This window comes from Vidua chalybeata, chromosome 9, assembly GCF_026979565.1.
Source record: "Vidua chalybeata isolate OUT-0048 chromosome 9, bVidCha1 merged haplotype, whole genome shotgun sequence".
In the NCBI taxonomy this organism is placed as follows: domain Eukaryota; kingdom Metazoa; phylum Chordata; class Aves; order Passeriformes; family Viduidae; genus Vidua; species Vidua chalybeata.
The window spans coordinates 20186439-20208898 of NC_071538.1; the positions used below are offsets into that span (position 1 = coordinate 20186439).

The 22460-nt window shown below is 36.9% G+C and overlaps 1 protein-coding gene across 2 annotated transcripts in view; it reads left to right on the forward strand.

Annotated features, from left to right (window-relative positions):
* PKN2 (protein kinase N2) overlaps positions 1-22460 on the forward strand; it is a 54574-nt gene that overhangs the window by 29666 nt on the left and 2448 nt on the right. For both annotated transcript variants that reach the window (XM_053950229.1, XM_053950231.1), the window contains 19 exons: positions 2015-2166; positions 6493-6610; positions 8182-8327; positions 8420-8633; positions 11356-11541; positions 11826-11935; positions 13840-13983; positions 14122-14197; positions 14520-14694; positions 14933-15062; positions 15521-15657; positions 15750-15825; positions 15906-15997; positions 16922-17098; positions 17705-17767; positions 17865-17941; positions 19313-19455; positions 20694-20801; positions 22355-22435. In XM_053950229.1, coding sequence (XP_053806204.1) covers positions 2015-2166; positions 6493-6610; positions 8182-8327; positions 8420-8633; positions 11356-11541; positions 11826-11935; positions 13840-13983; positions 14122-14197; positions 14520-14694; positions 14933-15062; positions 15521-15657; positions 15750-15825; positions 15906-15997; positions 16922-17098; positions 17705-17767; positions 17865-17941; positions 19313-19455; positions 20694-20801; positions 22355-22435 — 2405 coding nt within the window. The remainder of the gene's footprint in view (positions 1-2014; positions 2167-6492; positions 6611-8181; positions 8328-8419; positions 8634-11355; positions 11542-11825; positions 11936-13839; positions 13984-14121; positions 14198-14519; positions 14695-14932; positions 15063-15520; positions 15658-15749; positions 15826-15905; positions 15998-16921; positions 17099-17704; positions 17768-17864; positions 17942-19312; positions 19456-20693; positions 20802-22354; positions 22436-22460) is intronic.

Consider the following 22460-nt stretch of genomic DNA (forward strand, 5'->3'; position numbering starts at 1 on the left):
GTTACACCCACAAGTGCAGACCAACTCTTGAGATGACCCAGGTAAGTGGTGTGGTTACACCTTCACAGCAGAGACATGCAAAAGCAGGTAATAACAGCTGCCTGGGCAGCCTGAAACATGGTATCTCTAATTAGTCCTTAACTTGCAACTTGTGTGTTGGTTTAATGCAAAGAAAGGCTGCTTGTGTGCATCTTTAAAAGCTGTGAAAACAGACTTCAGGAACCCCACAGCCTTCACAGGGGTCATCAGAAGGCTGGGATCTTTAAGTGGTAGAGGCTTGTATCATATATATATCTAAAGTTGGTAAATATTCATTTATGTGATGAATCTACTTTACAAGGAGACTTGGCACTTTGACTTTCAAGTTCATGTTTGTTCTCATTTTGAATAGATGATTAGATGAGGATTAGTAGAATGTAAAGACATAAGTGATAGAAAAGCATTTTGTTAATATTTGTTTTACTAATAACAGATTTAAGGTAAAGCTGTTCAAGTGCAGTTCCACAGAGGAACCAACATTGAGGAGAGGATCAACGACAAAACAGCTGAGGAGTAATGCAGATTTTTTTTTTTTAAACATCTGGTATTTTCTGTGCTACCTTTAAGTAGTGAGGATGCAGCAAGAGACTTGAAGTGGCTTGAAGTAAAGAGTGAATTAGCAGCAGAGGAAATTAAAACTCCTTACTTGAAATCTGTATGTAGCCTCGGCAAAGATTTCAATTTAGGAGGAGATTACCCAGCAAACTTGGAAGCAAAATGTATTAAATCTCCAGAAGTAGTTATCAGGAGCTTTTACAGAAGAAGTATGAAATGGCAGATAAGACATCTCCCCTTGACACCTCATAAGTAAAAATTTATAAGTTACTAGTGCACTGCCTGTGTTTTCTGATAATTGAGGATTTCAGGATTCCTCATCCTAGTTTTAATACAAGAGTATTACAACTGGAAAAAAGATTCTACTGTTTGTATTCAGTAAATACTGTCTTCCAGGAAAGCAGTGCCATTTTATCCATAGAGAAGGTATTCTCTCAGTTCTTGGGGTAGAAGAAATTTTATTTTTAATTATTATGGTGGAAATAATTTGTCCTCTTTTACCAAAAGGTTGGGAGAGAAGTCATTGGGACTGCTAGGGAAGATAGTTAGCTCTAAGGACAGATGTGTTGAAAATAGTCCAGTGGCCACTTTTTTTCAGTTTACTAACAGTTTGTGTTGCAGAAGCTGAAATATGAAGTTATATAACAGATTGGTTATGAAAAGTTAAGGGGTTTGACTTTATAATTTAATTGATAAAACTAACTTGCATTCCATGAAATTAATCCAACAAGAGGGAGACCCAAACACTGTCAAATGAAAAAGGTTTCTCCTTCCCATAGACCAGTCAGTTGTTCTGCCTGCATCTGCCTATATATCCAGTTATCCCAGATTTCTGTTATGGCTGCAGAGCAGAAAACATTCAGCTTTACAATAAGAAAAAGGCTTGTTTTATCTGTTCTTAATTTTTACATAAACAGTGTCTGCAGTATTCACACTAAAATGGATGAGGCTCTACTCAAGAGCTGTATTCAGACAGTGCTCATTAATATCTAATACTATTATCCATATTTTTTGTTAAAACACTTGGATTTAAAATCGGGAATATAAGGAAGCTTAATGGAAAACTGCATTTTTTAATTAACTCAAGACATTCTAGAAGAATTAAATCTCCTTTGAAATAAAAATAGGCTTAGCAGCAAACCTGCCTGTTTGCCCACTCCCGGAAGTGATTCATGTGAATTAGGACGTGTAGGAGTCAGAGGGCTCTCGGGAGGCTTTTCATGTTAAGGCGCATTTGCAGTGCTGTTGCAAAGTAGCTCTGGACAGGAGGGACACTTAATTCTCAAGTATGATGTTCTGTTCAGTCTGTAACTTCATAGAATAGAGTGTAATATGGGTTTTGGGGGAGTGGTTTGGGTGTTTTCTTCCTGTTTTTTTTTTTTCTTTTTCTACATGCTTACATCTTACCTTTAATTCACAGATTGTCCTAGCACTCCTGATACTCCAAATAGTGATCCTCGGTTTTCTACGAACAACAGATTGATGGCCTTAAAGAAGCAGTTGGATATAGAACTGAAGGTAAAACAGGGAGCAGAAAATATGATACAGATGTACTCAAATGGCTCTTCAAAGGTAAGGCTTTGGAATGCTTAAAAATCATTAAATGAATGTGGGTTTTCACATTGCTGTGACTGTACAATGTATAAACAGTATGCAACTTCAGTATTTTTAGTTTGGGCTGTATTTTTGTTAAACAGTTACATCAAATCTGCAACAAATGACTATACCATTTTTTTGTTGTGGTTTGATACCCACTGAAGTGATTGTTTTATCAGTTTGTGCAGATGCAGTTCAACCTAAATAATAAATCCGGCTTACTAAATTTAGTACATCTAGTAATCTTTGACCATGTGGGACTCACTTAGCAGCAAAGCTTGGTAGGACTGACTGGTGTCTGGTGTTTTCCCTAGCTCTAGTGAAAAGAAAAAGATCCATTAGTTTAACATTGTAATGTGCATGATAATTAAAACAAAGGCCGTATTGCCAAAGGAAAATTTTGAACTTGTCAAAGTTGTAGTTAGCAGTAAAAATATCTGTGCCAAATGCTTCAATAGGATGTATGTAATGTTCTGATAGAGATGTCATAGCCTGCACTGATACACACACACATACACATTGAAATAATTTCTTTTTATGGAAGTGTGGTAATCTAGAGGTAGCAACTGATAGAATAAAGTGAAATTAAAAATAAAGCCACACTTACTATTATATCTGAATTTTAAGTACTTGCACTCACTCTCTTGTTAGCACCAGAATTTTTCCAAGGAGGTGGAGGGAAAGTGTTTGCTAACTTCTAAATGGGTTAGACTTACTACATATTCTTTTCTGTGTAATAAAATTCATTATACTCTAAGGATCCCTTAACTCAAGTGAAAGACAATCCAGAACTTTGAAATGAAGGAAAACAAAGCAAAATCAAAAAAGTCAACAAAACTAAATCCAGAAACTAACAAAAAAAAAAAAAAAAAAACAGCAACACATTTTGTTGAGTATAAGGCAGTCATAGTTCTCAAATGAGAAAAAAGTGAGGGAAAGATCCTCTTCTTAGATTCCCCTTCACCTTTCATTCATTACTCATGAGCTGTTCTTTTCATTTACTTGTATTAAATCATTAAGGAGATTAATTTCCAGACTAAGGGGAAACACAAGAGTAGATCTAACAAATAGTGTGTAGTAGCTCGGTTAGATGTTTTTGTGTCCAGACAGTAGTACGTAAAATCAAAATGTTTTAAGATCTTAGCTGAGCCAGCACCTATCTGGGTCAGTCAACTTACTAAAAGGAAGTGTTTGGCTAGAAGAGTAGGAATCTGGGAATTACACTGCTACCCCTTAGAACTAATTTTAACTAGAAATTGTTGGAAAGGATCTTCATGTTTATATATTTTTCCTTATACCTTGAAAAAATAGCAGGGAATATGGCTTTCTCCCAGAAAATGAGTTTAGACTCAATGGACCAGAGGTGCCATCAAGTTCCTTCTGTCCCAGGTAGCCTTATCTGAAAGTGACCTGTAACATAATAGCTGGGGGCAAATAGGAGAAATATCTGGAGTGCACATTATGACTAAGGTCCTGGGAATGCTGTCCATCCACCACAGTCCCTCAGCTCCTGGAAACCCTTCGAGTCTACATCCTCTGGGGCCATGTACTTAACATCAGGTAAACATACACAACTAATAATTAGCTGGCCCAAATGGATCAAAAGACATACATGAATTAGGTTTCTAATAAACCCTTGGTAAGTAACCTTATAACAGGCTGAAAAACTTAACTAAACACTCAGGCTGTAATATTAGACATTGTTAGCAGGCTTTGATCACACTAGGTAGAGAAGATAAATTCTGGTTTGCTTTAGATTGAGGTATGTAATTAAAATCTATTATTGAATCTTGTATTTGTGATTGGTAAATGCTTAAATGAGCCTACCACATTGGGACTATATAGTAACTGGGCTAGAGAGAGCAAACTGGAAAGCACAAAGGCATTGCCAGCCACTTCAGCAAACAGGATGGAAATGGTGGGTATTCATTCTCTCTTTTTTTTTCTGCTCAGTAGTGAGTTATTTAGCAAGTTTGAACTGTAGCCTTGAGCATGTTGATTATGTTTTAAAAAGCAGAGCTTAAAAGAATCCAGACATCTGGATGGGGTGGGCAAAAGGAGCAGAAAATCTGCAGTTTGAATCCAATCCCAGTAATCCAGTAGTTCTTTAAAAAGTAGTCATAGGATCATCTTTAAACATATTAAACTAATTTGTGACCTTTCTTCAAGTGTACTGTATGATCTAATTTCAAATCTGTTGCATTATTTTGAGACCTAAATTTAATGGAGGGAGGTTATAATCTGTTTTCTAAAAATGAAAAAGCAGTCTGTTAATAAACCCATCATCTCGTGGGAAGCTTTTCCCTTTGTACTTTACTCGCTTCAGTAACATTCAGCTCAACCTATTTGGGCTTTAACATTTCTGAGATAACGATCATCTTTCCTTGGATGTGTGTAGGTTCTCTGAGATCCCATGACAGCTTTGCAGATCAGTTTTACAGGCACTGTCAGTTCTTCTGTACTCAGAAGATGCATTGAAATATTTTGTATTCAGCCTCCAACAAGAGCTGCTGAGCATTACACATACATTTTGATTTGGAAGATGTGGTCTTCTGTCTCTTTAAAACGTAACGCTATCTCTGTAATGCTGGACTGCCTCCGCTCTACACACTGAAGGGCTAATGTTGCTCCTGAGCAAGCAGATCCATTCCAGTGAGAGACTATGAGGGATAATCAAGAGCAGCAAGATCAACAATAAGATACAAGTGAAGATACAGACAAAGAAACACTTCCAGCATATTTATACATTAGAATGATGCATGGATAAGGTTTCATACAGGATTTTAGAGTGACTTGTAATCTGTTACTTAAAACCTATACTCTGCTAGAGTCAGTGATTATTCCAAAATTTCACATCTGTACTTGAGAAAGTATTGATTTAGGAAAGTCAGTGTGATCATTAATTGGATAAGTAACAGGGAATCTTAAAATATGAAAACTGTGGTATCTCCCTGTAATGTTGACTAATACTCAAACTTAAAATCCAGAGTTGTGAAACTATGGTATGCAGAGGGGGCACAATTTCTTTCCATGAAACCAGTGTCTTTTTATGTTTAAATCTTGGTATATCTACCCTGCAGAACAAAGGGCAGCATTAAAATATCTGAGTGAGTAATATGTCAAGGTGTGAGGTCATAGAGGAGCTCTGGAAGGTCAATTTCTCAGCATACAGATCTTTCTTACAGTATGCTTCATGGTGCCAGTATTTCCAGCTCTGGGATCTGAGCTTCGCTGCTGTTCTTTCTCTTGGTTATGGCAAGGGAAGAATTTCATTTCTTTAACTTCTTAAATAGTTGATAACTTCATTATAAAATTAAAAATACAATTATAAATCATGTCCATGGGAAAGTAACTTATTAATGAGGTTATAGAGTGGCTACAAAATGAGCAAACCAGAATACCCTTTGGGTTGTAAGGGTGGTCCACATCTGCCCTGACTGATGTTAATTACTGTGATTGATTGGTACTGCATGGACAGGACAAATACACTGCCTTAAATTCTTATACCTTGTTTTTGTTGTTGTTCATACTGCAAGTCAGATCACCTTTAAGCTATCTGGTAATTCCCAGAACATAGAGACAGAGCCACGTGGCAGCCACAGAAGTTTATGAAAGTTCATCTTTAGGAATGTTTTCTTCTAAACAGCTTCTTGTGATACTGCTTTTGAAAATGAAGCTTAGTTATCTTAGTTTATTTAGATGAAAAAGTGCTGTACTGTACTTAGATTGCTGATGAAATAGCTAATGAAGTAGCCCTTGTTTTTTGCATGTTTATTGATGCAAAAAGTCTTCAGCTTTCATTTTTACAGAAAAATGTACTGCAGACTTAATGTACTGTGTAAGCAACATCATATTTCTAATTTTAGTATTGAAAATCAACTCAGGTTAAATAGTACAATTACTTTTATGTGAACTTAGTCTAGCAAATTTGTCTATTACAAGAGTTTTATCATACTCAAAGTACATTGAGACATTCTACATAGTTTTGGAAGTATTTTGCACTTAATATCTTCTCCTTTCTTTAGTATCAGATTACAAAATATTAATTTACACATGTAATGTTTCTAGATCATGCCTCCTTTACTCACCTTGAAACATGATTTCCCTGGGAGTGGCTTTAATCAACCAATGCCTCTGTCCTAACTTAATTTTCACTAATATCCTGATGTGGTTAGGTTGCCTAATGCTAAATGAAATGCATAGATTTAGTTCTTGTTCCTAGGTATGTGTGTTTTGAAACTTTCAGTGTGTCTTATTCCATGAAGAAGTTTCTGATTTCAACTTGTCTGTTTGTTTTAATAGGATCGAAAACTTCTTGCCACAGCTCAGCAGATGCTTCAGGACAGCAAGACAAAAATAGAAGTTATAAGGATGCAGATTCTTCAGGCAGTCCAGACCAATGAATTGGCTTTTGATAATGGTGATGGTGTAGAAAGCAAATATGAATCATTAATGTCAGAATGCCATATAGATATATACCCATATGCACACAGACTTACCATAAATTTCTAGTAGGAACGTTTGATACATCTTGCATGAACCAAAAATAACCAGAGGCTAGGCAAAACTCTGTGTGTCTTGGGGTGCCAAAAACATCTGACATGAAGGAAAATACCTTCATCGTAATGAAGACAAATACCATCTCTCTTTATCATCCTTTTTATACTTTATGACATCCATTTTTGCTTTGTGGTCTACCTTCTCTCTTCATGCATGCTTTCTTTTGTCTTAATAATTAGTGAATTTTTATAGCATATAATCTTTATATTATGATGCTAAAAAAAAATCTGATGCCAGTACAAAGCCTGCTTGTCATACTATAATAGACTGACCTTATTATTTCTAGTGGTAGGACAGATGGAGGAGAATTTTTCCTGTTTTTTTAGGTATTTAGGCTAGATTGAGTGCTAAACAACTACATTTACAGCAAGGAAAAAAAACTGTTATTAAAATGACCTGGCTTGAAATACTCATGCTGCATTTCAGAAGTATTTTTAAACTTGCATTTTGTTGAAAATCTTCAAATAATAAAAAAAAATTACTCTTGAGCTCTAATAGCATGAGTGTACTAGAAACTTACAGGCATATGGGTATATCTCTAAGTCTTGGACTTTGTGTGCATTTCTGAATATTGTCATTGTATGACAATGCTTGTATTCAGGGCCTGTATATATCCTAGGTAATGAAAAATGTGTGTGCATGTTCTGTTTTGTGGTGTGTGAGGTGTTTGGTTTCTGTGTTTGTTTTTCCACACCCCTTTTTAACAGCCCATTTTAGTACATGGATTATGTATATAATTTGTTTAAAAGAAAAAGAAATTCAAGCTAGAAAGGGCTTCCAAATGCCTCTTTGTGTTCCTACCACTCTTAGTGCTTTAAACAGAAAGGAGTATATTCAGGAAGTGTTCTGGTTAGGATATCTGAGCACTCTAAGATGTGGACATTAGAATGGTTAACCCAGGCCATTTGGCAAAGGCAGTGTATGGATTCTCTCACATCTCTCTGTGCTGGCAGAAGCCAGATTCAATGGGATTTCAAGTGAACCAGGGGGATTATCAGAAACTGATCAGGGATCTAATTGGCTACAGAGCAGTTGAAAAGATAAATGCTCACGGTGTAATTCAGAAGTGTTAAAGTCCCAAAACTTCCTTGCCAGCTGAATACTTGATATATTTCTGTTTTGTCCCTTAACTCCCCTGAAGACATTTTTTTTCACATCTTCCAGCAATTACAGCTCTTCAGGAAGTAGAAGCTGTTTATTGAATTGAGGCCCTGATCAGTTATTTCTTCATTCAAATGCAGATGTTTAAAATATCACTTTTTACTTTTATGACATACTTCAGGTTTCTCTTTGGACTACCAAATATACATCTGTCCTGTTTTTTTCCCTTTTTCTTCTCCCCTCTGTTTATATGGAGGAGGGGTTGATACTAAAGAAATTAAACCTGGTTGTTATCTTCAATGAAGGTTGTTTGTTTATATCTCTTTGCAGCAAAACCTGTGATAAGCCCTCTTGAACTCCGAATGGAAGAATTACGGCATCATTTTAGGATAGAGTACGCTGTAGCAGAAGGTGCAAAAAATGTGATGAAATTACTTGGATCTGGGAAAGTTACCGACAGAAAGGCACTTTCAGAAGTAATTTGTCATTACAATTTCTGATACTTTGTTTTAAAGGTTCTTTAAGGAAAAAAACTGAACTATTTCAAATTTCTTTTTATTTAAAAAAGGCGCAAGCAAGATTTAATGAATCAAGCCAGAAGTTGGACCTCTTGAAGTATTCACTGGAACAGAGATTGAACGAACTTCCTAAAAACCATCCCAAAAGCAGTATTATTATAGAAGAGCTTTCATTAGTCTCCTCACCCACATTAAGTCCTCGTCAGAGTGTAATATCTACTCAAAACCAGTATAGTACACTGTCCAAACCAGCAGCTTTAACAGGTATGATTTAAACAGACTTTTTGTTTTTCCTTTTTGATCTTAATTAATGATTTAAACAAGTCTTTAATGCCAACTGTATTTCATACTGGACATATGTAATTGTTGTTCTTTTCCTAGACAAAGGCATTTAGAGTTTCCAAGTGTCTATACACTGCAAAAAATGCAGATAAGTTTCTTTGATTTATTTGTTTACCTTTTTATAATGTTACTGAATGTGTGACACTCTGGAATTAAATAGCTCCCTATGGAATGATATTGCTAGCATTTACCAAATACCTTCCATCGTGAGATTATCAAGTGCTTATCAACAAGGTGGATAAGTATCATTATACCCAGTTTACAGACAGAGAAATTAAGTTGCAGAAGGGTTCCGTGAGTTGCCCTGATTATACAACAAGTAGGTAACAGAGCTGGAGATAGGCACCCAACTTTTCTCCCAGTTCCTATTTTACCCACTGGACCTCAATGGATTTCTGGAAGGTGAGATTTATACTACCAAATCATGCCTTACATTTGTAATCCAAAGAAGGAGGTCCTAACAAACATACATGAAACCATGGGAGACTCTTGTTTGTTGGTGTCAACTGTTTTCCTTGCAAATAAGATTGGGGTGATTTTTTTAAGAGATTTAACCTACTGTGAGGAACCGCATTTATATATAAATGTGACTTAGGAACGTCTCACAGTTTGGGTTCACCTTGAATTGTCCTTCATTGAAAGTAAGTTTTCAACAGATGAACAATATTTTAACAAAGGTCTTGAACATTTGCCTCACAGCCTTCTTAAAGAAAAACATGCTTTTGACTACTTGGGGGTATGTTGCTGTTCTAAATTTTTTTAGTCAGTGGTCTAGAATTCCTAGGTTTGATTTTATGTTTCCTAACACATTTTGCATGTAACTATTAAGCCTATTATTAACAGAATAAGTTTATAAGAAAAAAAAAACTGTAATTCAAATGTTACTCAGGATATACATGTAGAAATGAAACAGAAGTTAATTTTGAAGTATCTATGGGGTTATATTTTGAAACAAAAATAGGAACTCTTCTGCTAAACTACAATAACAATAATAATAATATGGAGCAAGTCTATTTCCCTTGCATTGTGGTTTATCAGGACCTCAGCCAAGAGTCCTTCTAAAGTTGTGTGATAAGAACAACTTTTTGCATCAAATAAAAACTCAAATGATCAGTGACTGTAGGCAGGAAGTATCATGCCTTGAGTTTAAAACAACTTGGGGTTTTTTCTGTTTCCTGTAGCACATAATCAAGAGTCAAATACCTTATAGTGACTGTAATTTCTCTTTAAATGTGATTTACTGATATATATGAAAACTTTTTAATAGAAATTGACAAAGGTACATGCTTGTGAAGTTCTTAATAGTTTCACTTTCATATTGCCTACACAAAGAGCTTTTGTATTGAGCTGGATTTAAATGAACAGTGTCTCTGTGTTTTGCCTCTAATGCTGAGAAATAAAACAGAGCAGTGCTACTGTCATACATCTTAAAGTGCATCAACATGACTTTCTGATTTGCATCCATTCCTTATACAAGAGTATAGCTTTTCTGCTTATTAATACCTGTTTTTTTTCTAAACAGAGTTTGGGAATGAAGTATTCTTTTACCTTTTAACCTGTTTCGGAAGCCAATAGCATCTCTTTGTCTTCATAGCCTAATGCTTAGCTGTCACTTACGGCTGTTAGCTTCCTACAGGTTGGGATTTCTTCTTAGACTGGTTTCTTGCTGTTTGTTCTGTGGGCTATGATGTTGCCAGATCATTTTTAGGTTTAAGTCCGCCTTAAGTTTCTGTTACAAAAGAGTACTTTTTAAGTGTCATGGTTAAGTACATTTGCTATCAAAAGAAGACTGCATTTCAGAGCTGCATTTCTAACTGACATTGATTATGAACTGGCTGATTTCACCACTTCTAGTAGTTGATTTGTCAGTCAGTAGTGTCACAGTTTCATAGATGTTATCTTGTACAGGATGAAGCCAACCTACCATTCTTGTAACCATCTGTGGTGTTCAGATGTTTTTGTGCTGCTGGAGGAAACTCTTCAATTTGAACAGCAGCCTCTATACCTCATTTGGTTAAAGATGCAGAAGATTTGGAATAGCTTGTTAAAGAGTAGCTTCTTGTCTCAGCTTTTATTAATCCAAATTCAGTCAAGTTGGAATAATTGAATTATTTTAAATTATGTACTGACACAAATGTGACTTTAGCATGCAGCAGGCAAATGTGATTTCTAGTGTGTGATTTCTTACACAAATCTGCAGTCTCAATAGTTTGTTAATTTTAGTTATATAAAACTCATTAAAAATTGTTATTGCTCCATCTGCAAGATCCATTGCTTTAATAAGAAACTTGAAATTTGTCAGTCTTAAAGTATGACATTGTTTACAATTTGAACCCAAGTCAGTTAGGTTCGCAAGTGAAGAAAACAAAAAGACTTCTGAGACACAGAACAAAAACTTATTTTATGTTATCTTGGTGAACTGTTGCTCTTTTCTAGAAGGTTGAGTCCCACATAGTTGACTTTTAATACTTTTATTTTCAGTATATATGTGTGTCCTGGATTTGTCTTTTGATTTCATCTGATCTTTCTGTTATACCCTGTGGGGGTCAGAATGTGAGCTATTGCCATCAATCAGTCATTAGTCATTCACTTGGTTTACTTAAGAGCAGAAACCTTTCATAAATCATTGTCCATCTTCTTCTAGGTACCCTGGAAGTGAGGCTCATGGGCTGCCAAGATATATTGGAAAATGTCCCTGGTCGATCAAAAGCCACATCAATTACATTACCTGGTTGGAGTCCAAATGAAGCCAGATCATCTTTCATAAGCAGACCCAGCAAAAGTAAAAGTGGGAGTGGTAGAAACCTTCTGAAAACTGATGACTTGTCCAGTTCAGTATACCCTTACTTCTCTTATTTCTATGCATTATCTTTTATTTCAATTTTCATGGGCATGATATGTTCTGTAATTTAAAATATTAAATTGATTCGAAGCTTTAAACTTTAAATGTTTCTTCACCTGTTAAGCTGTTAGCAAAAGCACAACCACACTATTATGCCCGTAAGAACCAATTAAATATGAGATTACATTTCTAAGGGAAACTTACTGGAGATTTTTTTGTTTGTGGAAAATCCTCTTAAAGATTTAAGCTGAGTTTGTGTACTTTACTTACAGATGAAGTCTGTGCTGTACTGAAGCTGGATAACACCGTGGTTGGTCAAACTAGCTGGAAACCGATTTCTAATCAGTCATGGGATCAGAAATTTACACTGGAACTAGACAGGGTAAAAATGTGGCCTGATTTCATTGACAGCTGTAGTTGATTCTTGTATTAATTTCATGTCACTTTTTTCCCCCATTGCTGTCATTTTGTTCAAATTCCGTAAGTGCAGTTTTCCTGCCTTTTCTAGAAAGAGCTCCCTGGACTCAAGCTGTTGTGCTGGTCCAGCATTCTAGAAAACTTACCTTTTCTGACTTACAAACTGATGTAATATTTTTGCCAAGATGTAACCCTTAGTGGGTTTTCATAGATGGGAGACAGGAGAGATGGTGCTTATCTTTTTATTTGGATTATCAGCTTTTAATTATTTATCAGTGAAGTGTGATATCAGATCAGTTTGGATGTTTTGGTTAAACCGTGTCATAGAATTTTTAGTATTTTTGTAGAAGTGTTCTCATGTAAAGCTGGTTTCAGTCCTTCAGGAATAATAAATTCATTAATAGTTCTTTCTTATAACTTTAAATGCTACTTAGAGGGCACAAGTATTGTGTTGATACTTTTGAAGTAGAATTTATGTTATATAGATTTAATCAAGTAATTTTATTTAGATACCTGATAGTCCTAGTACTTTAAGGTACAAGGTTTATTTTTTTCTGAAAATTAAACTATATTTTAGGAGCTTAAATGTTATCTCCAGTACATGCTTACTCCAATACATGCTTCTCACATGAGAAAAAATAACAACCCCTTTCCTGTTTTTTGTTTTTGCCCCACCAAGCCCCAGTCCAGATTCCCTCCATCTAGGAAGGAAGCAATTTTAGACTTGCAGGTAGAGAAATTCAGGTTAGTGTTAGGAGTAGTGCAGAAAAAAACCAAGCAGCTGTAGAGCCCTGAAGCCTCAATTATTTTCAGATTAAGACTGGAACTACTCAGTGTAGTAGCTGTTCCTGCCAGCCTCATATGTGTTGTGGGCTCTACTTAAGAACTGAGGTTTTGGTGCCAGAAAAGGACTTTGCTTCTGCTGTTCCTGGCCACAAATCCTGAGACTGGTCAGAAGGTCAGAGCATGGTGCCAATAACACCAGAGTATGGGTTCAATCCCCATATGGATTATTTACTTAAGAGCTGGACTTGATGATCCATGCAGGTCCCTTCCAACTCAGAATATTCTGTGAATCCTTCTGTGCTTGAAATGCACAATCCAAGTCCCATTAATCTTTAATCTGGTGCTTCTTGATTGTTACTTCTTCTAAAACCTATCATAGCTAGCTAGACAGTAAATTGATGTATTGTGTTGGAATTGAAGTAGTAACGTATGATGGTGCTGTTACATTACAGGATTCACATGTATTGCAGGATTCTTCACTTCTGGGACAGGTTTTTGTAACACACATGTAAGATACTCTAAGAATACATAAATCACATCAGCAAGATAGAGCAGTAGCTCCTGGTAGTTCAGAGTTTTTGGCCTCACTTTACAACCACGTTACAAAAGGTGTATTCATTTCTAGAGATATTCTGTAAGATTTTGCATCATCGTGTGTATGTGGGTACTAAAATGTTTGCAGGCATGAAATGAAGTTGGTACTTGTAAAAAATTCAGAAACCCCTAAAATTGAGGTTTCTAAGCATAAGTTAAGGTTTGTTGTCAGAGCTTGAGCTAAAACATCTTGAATAAGCAGTGTTGTTAGACTGACCCAAAACGTCTGGTGACTGTGGCTCTCTGCTTCTGCTCTCAGGGAAAATTTTACACCTATGCTTTTATTTGTACACTGGAGATCTCATCTGAACTGAAGTGAAATGCTGTGATCATCAGAGCTTCAGTCTGACTGGTTAGCCCTGACAGCCTTTTAAAATAACAGCTCTGCATCTTGATCCTGGAGTTCCTTGATCTTAAAATTGTACTGTGGTAACTCTTGCAGAACAATTACTAATAAGTGATTTCCTGTGTCTGTGTTTCCTGTCATAGTCACGTGAATTAGAAATCTCAGTTTATTGGCGTGACTGGAGATCTTTGTGTGCAGTAAAGTTTCTGAGGTTGGAAGATTTCCTGGATAACCAACGGCATGGCATGTGTCTCTATCTTGAACCCCAGGGCACTCTGTTTGCAGAGGTAAGAATGTTTCTTCGAAGCACTTGAACATACTTGAAAGTATTACATGGCAGAATAGTTTAACAAGTTTTCCTTGAACTTTTAAGAATGCATTTTGTTCTGAAACTTGAACTGTAACACATGTTATTTGAATTGCAGGTTACGTTTTTTAATCCAGTTATTGAAAGAAGACCAAAACTCCAGAGGCAAAAGAAAATTTTTTCGAAACAGCAAGGTGATTCTTTAATATAAACATGTATAGCTTAAAAATTGTATAGATCTGTGAAATTTTTTATACAGAGGTCTAATGTTTATCTGCAAATAATGCTGTTTATAATGAAGGATTTGGCATTGCATTTAGAAATATTTTCTAGTAGAATTCCTCATTATGCATTAGCATTTAATTGTGAATAATTAGAAATTGCCAAGGAAAATTACAAATTTAGTTTGTTTTTCATAAACTATAAATTAATTAATATGGGTTTTTTTTAATTATTGGTTTTGGTAATGAGTAAGGAAATTACTTGCACTGTTTTCTTTTTTCACAATATCTATAGGCAAAACATTTCTCAGAGCTCCTCAGATGAATATTAACATTGCCACTTGGGGAAGGCTGGTAAGAAGAGCTATTCCTACAGTGAATCACTCTGGCACCTTCAGCCCCCAAGCACCAGTGCCTGCCACGGGGCAGGTGGTGGATCCCCAGCTCGCTGAACTGACCCTGCCAGCCAGGTAAGTCACCTCTGCAGCTCTGCAGAGTGCAGGAGGGAGCACTGAGAGCCTCCTGCCCTCAGGTACACAATGTGTGCAGAGTCTGGTTATCCTGCAAGGCTGCACACCTTCCCATGTCTTAGCTGTGGAGAACTATTCTATAGCTAGATCCAGACACACAAGGTTTGGCTTAGGAGAAATCTACAGGTATTAAAATAGTCTTTGCTATACACTGAGGAGTTATTTATTTTCTTGTCAGTGACTCTCCTGTAGCCAAATTGGACTTTGAACTTGAGCCTGAGCCTCCACCTGCTCCACCCCGTGCATCTTCCCTTGTGGAAATATGTGAATCTTCCTCTGAGATAAAGGCTTCTGATGTGCCTTCTCAGGCAAGTAACTTTTAAGAATCTTGGGTTATACAGTTTATCATGGTTGTAATATTGGCATCTTTATGATGGATTTCTGCCTTTATAAATCAGCACATGCTCCCTTAACTTCCACACACAGAATTGTGTCAATAGAATGCTCTGATTGCTCTTGGTGGCAAACTGTTTCTGTGGTTGGTGTGTTTAACACTCCATGTATTAGTTCTGCCACAGAAAAAAGTCAGAGCTCCAAAACTAATATTAGAGTATTCAGGATAAAATGGTTTTATTGAGAAAGAGCAGAATGAGTGGAGCAGTAGGTTTCATCAGTCTGCTAAAATTTTACATAGCTGTATCATTTGGAAATTTGCCATTTTAGCCTAGGCAATGGGTGTATTAAGAATTTCATACGCTTACAGTAAAATGTCATTCATTTGCCTTCACAATCAGTTTTAAATTTTCAGTTTTCTTGTTCTTCACAGGATGAAGTAACAACTTTTGATTTTGAAAATGGCAGAAATAGTATTGTTCCAAAACTCCAGCCTGAAATAATCTGTGAGTCTGATGTTCCCCATTCAGACATGAAATACACCAACACCAGAGAGCCCGAAGATAGAAGGTAAAAAAGCAGTGGTTTTCCTGTTTTGATTTGAATAATATTTCTTAAAGCTAACAAACTAGAAACTTTGTGACTAATTTTTATTTACATAGATCACAACAAAGATTCCAGTTCAGTCTGAAGGATTTCAGATGCTGCGCTGTACTGGGCAGAGGACATTTTGGAAAGGTAAATGTCAAAAGACTTTCAACTGTCAAGGCTTTATCAAAAAGTATATACAGCTCTTAAATTCATCTCCTCTGTTTTAGGTGCTGTTGGCAGAATACAAGAACACAAACGAGATGTTTGCTATTAAAGCCTTAAAGAAAGGAGATATTGTGGCTCGTGATGAAGTAGACAGGTCAGTTTGTACATGTGGATTCCATAAACCAGTTATGTGCTCTACCAGGGAGTTGTTGAATTGAGTGGAAGAGCAAAGTCATTGTCATCTCCCTGCCTAGCAGGCTGCAGTAGATGTGTATTCTTGTTCTGAGGCAAGGAGGGAGCAGAGTAACCCCTGGTTTGTTTTAGTGCCCTTCTTATGCCTGAACTACAGCTCTGACTTAAAGCTGATCCTGGTTTTGATTTTCAGGTTCTCTTGCAAGTATTTATTCAAATTATTTCTAATTACTTCCATCACATTAGGGGATAAAGCTGTTTGCTTTACTAGCAGAATCCTTGTTGCTATTTCTGAACCTGTAACCATACTGTCATGCTCTGTCCATCATATTTTCCCTTTGTATACTGTTGGGTGTTTTTCAATCTTTTTGACCCAAAACTCAGGTTCTGATTTTTTGGGGTTTTTTTATTTGCTTGAATGTGAAAGGGCCATTACAAAATTTTTCGTTTTAGTGCAAGAACATGTTTTTACTGTTGCTTAAGAGTGACTGTATTCATTTGCAGGAAGAAAGATAGCTGTATTAACAATAACCTACAACTTAAACAAATGGTTTAAGGAGAAATAAGGAGGAATTACTATAGCTAGATATCTGTAATACTGTCACTGGATTTCCACTTTGTCTTGTAAATAATTAAAAAATTATTGAAATGAACTGTCAGCACAGTTTTCATGGGCTGCTTGGTTTCCTCTTTTCATTTGGGAAAGCTAAATATAAATTAATGAAATCCTGATATTAAAACCTCTCTCTTGAACAAAAGAAAATGTTCTTATCTAATCATGAGGAATAGAGCAAAAAACATAAAGTATAATATACCAGTAATTTCTGAGAATTGAAAAACTGTTGTTCAGCACTGAGCTTTATATTGTTCCTGATTTTGTTTGCAGCTTGATGTGTGAAAAGAGAATATTTGAAACTGTGAATAGTGTAAGACATCCCTTCTTGGTGAACCTTTTTGCTTGTTTCCAAACCAAAGATCACGTTTGCTTTGTAATGGAATATGCTGCTGGTGGGGACCTGATGATGCACATTCACACTGATGTCTTCTCTGAGCCCAGAGCAGTGTGAGTATCCCTCCTTTCCTGTGGCATTAAGTGAAGGGCGCTTTGCTCAGTGAATAAGAACTAACATGAGAACTCACTTCATCACCACATGCCACCACATTATGCCACTTCAGTAAATGCCACTTTAGTTTTTAAAAGGGTTGGTTAACTGATTTTGTTGTTAGAAGATGACATGCAGGTTTATTGTTCCTGAATCTAAACTGAATTTAAAATCTACATACAAGTATTCAATTTTTATAATTTCTTTTTTTTTAAGGATTACATAAAAAAGCTGAATGAAGAGTTAAAATAGTAGACAAGGCTAAAATAGGAAAGAATAAGCTGATTTAGAAAACCTTCAATGCTATAGCAGTGAACACTACAGAAAATTTATCCTCCAGCCCAAGCAAACATACTACAATTTGAAAGCTGCAAGTCTAAGTGTTTTTGCCATCTGACTTTAAAACTCTGGCCTTGTATAAAACTAATCTGTACCCAAAAAAAAAAAAAAAAAACAATTGGTAATCTTCAAAGGATGGCTCATAAAAATATCAATAATAATGGACATCACATTCTGAAAAGCAAGACAAAATTCCATTGAAATTTTAACTTCAACTTTTTCAACAGATTTTATGCTGCATGTGTGGTTCTTGGACTTCAGTATTTACATGAGCACAAAATAGTATATAGGTAAGTAGTCATTTCCAGCAGATGAATTTCAGCTGTTCTGAATAGTACTGAAGAAACACATCAAGTGATGCAATTTTGTTCTCAAATGTTCATTTAGAGATTTGAAGTTGGATAACTTATTGCTGGACACAGAAGGCTTTGTGAAAATTGCTGACTTTGGTCTTTGCAAAGAAGGTAATGGCCCTTAAATTTTCTTTCTAGGGGAATTCCATAGTCTGTCCTACTCTTGACTGTTCCTTAACAGTTTTGGACTGCCACATGTGCATAGGGTCTATTTACCATGTGTCATTTGAAGGAAAATAATACACCTCTGTTTGTACAAATGTGGAGAGAGGAAGAAGTTCCTTAGCAGGGAAATACCAGGAGCACGTGAGCATTGCCCTGTTATTTTTATTTATTTATTGTCAGTTGTGAACATCACCTGTTCTGACTCTTACTTCATCACATCTCTGCTTGTTAACAAAGCAAACTGCACATTTTACAAGTAGGAAAAGCATTAGGTGGTTTCCTCATTCTAAACATCTTGACACTGCACAACAAAATCGAGTGTCATTATAATCCACCCTGAGTTCTTGCTTTTTTACAAGTAGATTATCTATTTTTTTAGCTCAGAAACAGTTGCAACACTGAATATATGGAAATGTGATTCTGTGTGTGATTCTTAGGAAAATGATGTGCAAAGTATGCTACAGCTAAAATTGAGAGATTGTCCCAAAAGGGAAGCCTAGAAAGTTACTTCCAAGCATCTCACTACTGGCAAATACAAATAGAGGTAGTTATTACAGTGTTTTTCTCAAAACCCATTGTGTGGGCAAGATCCTCTTTCAGTTTATCTAGCCTGTCTTCCGTATCTTTTCCATTAAGGTAGCCTAAGAGGGAATTGGGTAAACTCAGTAGGTCTTCAAACATGAGTGCCAGGGCACGTCCTGTGACTGTAGCTACAAATAAGTTCTGTAAATGACAAAATAAGAAGGAAAGTTCTTTCCTTTACTGACTGCTGCAATTAAAGGTTTTCTCAAGTTTTCTGCAGCAGCTCCCCTTGTCATGTCACATCAGACCTGGTGGTGCTGATGTCCCAAACTGTGCCCCTCTGGCAAATCCACAGGACTTATTTTGCTCCACATTCTTTCACTACACCCCATGTTTTACTCTACTATATGTAATTTGCACTACAGAAGCATCCAGAGGGGCACATTTGGCTAAACTAGTATGTACTGCTTTTTCTTGTGCTAACTGGTAGAAATGGAGCATAAGATTGTATCTTTCCAAACAAAGATAACTGGGTAACAGAGGTGTAACTGGAACCTTAATCTGGTTCATTGCAGATAGCAAGGGTTAGAAAAATTTGAATGGAAGCACATGTGAAACAAAGCTATGGGGAGGAAGAAGGAGGGAATGTTTTACCTTGTTGGCCTGAGCCTTCAGGACACAGGCCCTGGATCTACAGTGTCAGTTGAAGTTGCTCTGGAGAGAGATTCTGCTTGGAGGAATAGGTTGTGGAATGGCAGAAAATACTGCTTGCTTTTCATTATCTGTAACTTTCAGGAATGGGATTTGGAGACAGAACAAGCACATTCTGTGGCACACCGGAATTTCTGGCTCCAGAGGTGCTGACAGAAACCTCCTATACAAGAGCTGTAGACTGGTGGGGTCTTGGTGTTCTTATCTATGAGATGCTAGTGGGTGAGGTAAGTTCTAGAAAGGTACAGTGGAGTCATAAAAAGCAATGTTTAAAGGTTACAAACCTCAAGATAAGTCTGTTAACATTTCATATGTCCTGCCTGCCACAGTATCAGTATTCATTATACAGCATGCATAGGCATACCCAGCTTTACAGTGAGCATCTTAATGTCAGTCATCAAGAAAAGGAAGTGTGAAATACTGAGCAGCTACTCACCTGATATTGGCTGCTGTAACACTGGAGAAGATGGCAAGTCATGTCTGGAGCTTGAATTATCAGCAATTGTAGAAGCCAAGTTGTAACAGATTTTTGCTTTACTCTATTTTTAATTACATCATTATGTCTTAAATCAAATTCCAGTAATAGCATATTAATATCAGTGTTTCTAAGTAAGAGTACAGTACATGTTTGGGGGAGCTAGGTTTCCAGGACACATCTGTTACCAAATCTGGATGTGCACAGCAATATCAATCTTCCGCTTTCAAATGCTTTTGGGGAAAAAATAAACTTCTTAACTGCTGTAGCTTGAACGAAAGCGAACTTTAACACATAAAACTGGATAGCAATGAAAGATTATGCCAAACACACTAAAATAGAAAGCCTCAGTTTCATGTAAATGAGCCGAGGTATAAATAAATCACTGCTGAGAAGTTTATTTGCCATTGTATATACTGCTCTACCTTCTGGTCCATCTTGTAGCAGTATCTCCCAGGTGGCACAGTGATAACGTACATGCTAAAAACTCATAATTTTGTTCTTTTTCAAAAAGAGATTGTCTTTCAACTTACTTTCATTTCCTTTCAGGTAAAAAAAGGACAAAAAGCTTGTACAATATCATCTACATCTGTCAGGCCACTTCAAAACAGTTTGAAAACCCTTGAGCTGCAACATGCTAAAGATTTTACAAAAACAAATTAGTCTTCCCCACGCTATTTGTGAATGGTAGCTACCCCCAAAAAAGAGCTGGTAGATAAATTCCATGTACATCTTGAGTTCAAAGAAGATCCCAGTTTTAGGTGTTTCTACATCTAAAAGCACATTTTTAAAACACAGTCCTTCAGTAGGAATTATGGGATAATACCAACTTGCCTTTTCTCTCTTCCTTATCAAAAGCCATGTATCTGTTTCTGGGAAGGAAGACATAATTTCAGGCTATCTAATTCCAAATATTCAGCTGAGTTTATGTTGTTTTCAATTGTGATTTTAAGCCTATTTATAGTGGCTTTTTAATTACTTTCATTATAGTCTCCCTTCCCTGGAGATGATGAAGAAGAGGTGTTTGACAGCATTGTAAATGATGAAGTAAGATATCCACGATTTTTGTCTACAGAAGCCATCTCAATAATGAGACGGGTAAGAACATTTTAATAATTATTACAGTATCTCCCTCTTGTCCTTTTCCAACAATTACTTTTGTGAGGAACAAAATAGTTTAGGAACCTGCACTTGGTATTTTTTTTGACAATTAAATTTCAGACTTGCTTCATTTATGCTCTGCCATGCTGCCTGTCACCTTAAATAAAAATTGTCTATGACATTCCATGTTATTAGGAGCAAGTTTTTCTTTTTAAAGTGTAAAAAACACTTAAGGCTCTATTCTCTCTCTGAACTAAATTTCCTAGTTTGACCTAACTAGAGCAGTTCAGCTCTCTTTTCCTAGCCAAACACCGCTGCATTGACCTATTTGTTAGATTAGCCTTGTCACATGAATATTTTAATTCCAAGACTTCTAAATCTTTTTGGTTTCATTCCAGCTGGGGCAAGGAACACTGTACACATGGCATCTGCATTCCTACTCTTGGCAAGGATCAGCTGATTTTGGTTATGGCTGTTGTTAGTGCTATTCCTTAGTGAGATGTGTCTGCTTATCGAAGGCAGTTGAACCTAAGTTAGTACCTTATCACAGCTGATAGAAAAGGCAGTACTGGAGGTGGTTCCAAAGCCTTTGGAATCAGCTTCTCCACATAAATGCCTGATGCTGAACTATCAGTTTAGCACCCAATTCAGCAATGTGCTGTAGCACAGTAACTACTGTGACATAACTATCTAAGTAATAGCATAAATATTCGGTAACTTAAAACAATTGCTTAGTCCCAGGGAGAGTGTTTGCCTGGAGGAAGCAAGCAGAATACAGTTCTAAGGCAGTACCTGGGGAAGGTATTTTTGCTGTGAAAATTCATGCCAGTATCCACAGGGGACAGGGTGCTGCTACACCACACCCACAACACATGTACTAGGAACTCAGTACTGGCAGTTTACTAGTTGGAGCTCTGTGCATGCTCCTTCCATCATAATTTCATTCTCAATATACTAGACATTATTTTTCAATGGCTGCATCATGAATGTCAACCCACCCTGCTGCTGGGCCCTGGCCCTGCCTGGAACAGGGGCTTGCTCACAGCAGTACAATTCACAAGGGGGAGCACCAAACTTCTGGGGGTAACTAGGAAACCCTTTCCTTTGGCTGAATGTATGAAGCAGCTTGAACCCTCTCCAGGTAAATCAACTGCTGTGAAGGAGCTGAGCACTGAGACAGCAGGGTAATTAATCTCTTCTCTGAGCTGAGCAAGAACCACTAGCTTATGTAAATCTGTACCCTCACCAGCAGAGAGGAACTTTGCACTCTGTGACTTGCCCCAGATCACCTCCAGTACCAAGACACGGCAGCACAGCTCTGCAGGGAGACAGATGAGTCTTCTCTGGCACTGGTCCTAGTTTAGCTGCTGCTGAAACTGTACTGACAGGCTGAAAGAGCACTGCTAAAAGCTTTGTCCATTCCTTCAAGGGGCAAGGACTGCCCACAGGTCAGGCAGTATGACTTTCACTGTCCACCTTATCTTGGTGTGGGCTCTTACACAGTAACACTCATCCTTCCTCCTCCTTTTCCCTCCCCCTGAATTTGTCAGCTGCTACGAAGAAATCCAGAGCGTCGTCTTGGAGCTGGAGAGAAAGATGCTGAGGATGTGAAAAAGCATCACTTTTTCAGGGTGAGTACAAACTAGTATTATTTCT